Genomic DNA, 2,608 nt, shown 5'->3' with positions numbered 1-2,608 from the left:
CTAGGTATGGTATGATAAAGGTAGAAGACAGACAGTAAAATGCCATTGTGATCCTTAAACTTTGGGGTTTCTTGCAGTGATAGTGATAATGCTAAATAAATATTGAAATAAATGTTTACAGTATCTAATGGGAAAATAAAAGTAATGCATTTTGGGGAGCTGCATCACTCCAGAAGCGTTTGCTTTCAGTGAATATTCCAGAGACCATACTTTACTTTCTCCGCTGTTAACCAATTTCATAGACAGTTAAACAAGGCTCTGGAGTAGCGGAAAGACACTGATATTATGAACTCACAGAAGTTTGCCTAACTTTAAAAGCAGTTTACAAGTCCAAATTCAACAGACACCACTAGTGCAATTCTAATGCAGCATTCACTGGTCTCAAATTAACAGCCAGGAAAAAGACTAGATTTCTAGAATCATAGAATCATAGAATCACTAAGGTTGGAAAAGACCTAAAAGATCACCCAGTCCAACCGTTCACCTATTCCCAATAGCTCCTACTAAACCATGTCCCTCAACACAACATCCAGTCTTTCCTTGAACACCCCCAGGGTCGGTGATTCCACCACCTCCCTGGGCAGTCCATTCCAGTGCCTGACCACCCTTTCTGAAAAGTAATACTTCCTCATGTCCAGCCTGAATCTCCCCTGCCGTAGCTTGAAACCATTCCCCTTGGTCCTATCACTAATGACACGAGAGAAGAGGCTGACCCCCAGCTCACTATAACCTCCCTTGAGGAAGTTATAGAGAGCAATGAGGTCTCCCCTGAGCCTCCTCTTCTCCAGGCTGAACATTCCCAGCTCGTTCAGCCTCTCCTCATATGGCCTGTGTTCCAGACCCCTCACCAGCTTTGTTGCCCTTGTTTGAACACGTTCCAGGGCCTCAATATCTTTCTTGCAGTGAGGGGCCCAAAACTGGACACAGTACTCGAGGTACGGCCTCACTAGTGCTGAATATAGGGGAACAATCACCTCTCTGCTCCTGCTTGCAACAGTTTCTGATGCAATCCAGGATGCCATTGGCCTTCTTGGCCACCTGGGCACACTGTCGGCTCATGTTCAGCCGAGCATCAATCAATACCCCCAGGTCCATTTCCTCTACGCAGTCCTCCAGCCACACCGCCCCAAGCCTGTAGCGTCGCCTGGGGTTGTTGTGGCCGAAGTGCAGGACCCAGCATTTGGCCTTGTTGAAACTCATCCCATTGGCTCCAGCCCAGCTCTCCAGCCTGTCCAGATCCCTCTGTAGGGCCTCGCTACCCCCAGGCAGATCCACACTTCCAGCCAATTTGGTGTCATCTGCGAATTTACTGAGGGTGCACTCGATGCCCTCATCCAGGTCATCAATAAAGATATTGAAGAGGACAGGCCCCAGCACCGACCCCTGGGGAATACCACTCACGACTGGTCACCAGCTGGATTCTTGTTTGTTGCCCATGCTGCGTGCATTAGTGTAGACGCACCTCAGCTGAGCCCCTCGCCTCTCACCTAATCCCATTACCACTTCCCCAGGCTGCTCTCTAGCAGGCCTGGCTTTATCCCCCTCCCCCTTCCTATCTAGTTTAAAGCCCTCTCTACAAGTCCCGCCAGCTCCTGGGCAAGTATCCATCTCCCTTTTGGAGACAAGCAATTCCCATCAGCAGACCTCAGGCCAGATGCCGAGTAGACCACCCAGACCATCTATTTTTCAGAATCCAGTTCTGAGTAATTCATAACAGAACAACGTGACTTAACTCAGCCACATACAGCTATCTTCCCACAGGTGTTCCAGATACTGAACAAAGCTATGGGGCCAAATATACAAGGATACTTAATCCCAGCAGTCACCACTGTCATAAATCTGCACCTGAGGAAATCAGACTTTATACAGACAATTGTTCTTCAACAGTAAGCCAAATATATGAGCAGAACAAGTTGGTTTATTTTTTCTTTAGGCAAAGCAATTACACTTGATTCACCACTAAGAAGGAATATATTTCTATTATTTATAATAGTAATAAATTTTTATGGTATCTTCTTTTCAAAACAGCTGTTTCATTATCCAGTGACAACACTAGGAGAATTAATATTTTTGCACATTTCACAGTTATGGACATTTAGGAGAATTAAATTACTGACGTAGGATGCATAGAGTATTTCAAAGATGTAGGGATCTTTGGGATAGTCTTTTTTGTCACTACAGCCCCAGGAAAAAATGTTCCAAAATTCCTTTCTGTGACTCACTGAGTGCCACCTTAAACATCTTAAGAGTTTTCTGCCACCTTGCCTTCAGTATGGAAGAACCCCAACTGCAGAGCTTGTTTGTATGCCTTTATATTGTGGTTTGTCTTAAGCACAAAATTTTGGTTTCCTATTCTGTGCAAAAACTGTGAAAACTGAGATCAGAACCTGGCATATCATATTTTTTCTCCCAAACTGACGCTAAACAGCTGCGCTACAGATAGTTCCTCTGTTGGACTCTATGGTTTTATCTTGGAAGAACAGATGTGTATATACTCATTCAAATATGCAACTCCCAGAGTAGATTTTTTTAAAACCCAGGTACCTATATGTGCCCAAATGGCACGTGTATTCCATATACCTACATGTGCCTAAACTGCCTCAAATTC

General features: G+C 44.8%; 1 protein-coding gene across 1 annotated transcript; it reads right to left on the bottom strand.

The window, feature by feature from the left end:
- Positions 1-493: 493 nt before the first annotated feature.
- On the bottom strand, positions 494-1,608 carry LOC125695321 (uncharacterized). The gene is given in 4 exon segments (XM_048949646.1): positions 494-880; positions 883-918; positions 921-1,026; positions 1,501-1,608. Coding segments are annotated over 4 exon segments (627 nt in total). The 3' UTR covers positions 494-503.
- Between the last annotated feature and the right edge of the window lie 1,000 nt (positions 1,609-2,608).

This window comes from Lagopus muta, chromosome 1, assembly GCF_023343835.1.
Source record: "Lagopus muta isolate bLagMut1 chromosome 1, bLagMut1 primary, whole genome shotgun sequence".
Classification (NCBI taxonomy): domain Eukaryota; kingdom Metazoa; phylum Chordata; class Aves; order Galliformes; family Phasianidae; genus Lagopus; species Lagopus muta.
This window is presented reverse-complemented; position numbering and strand designations above follow the sequence as displayed.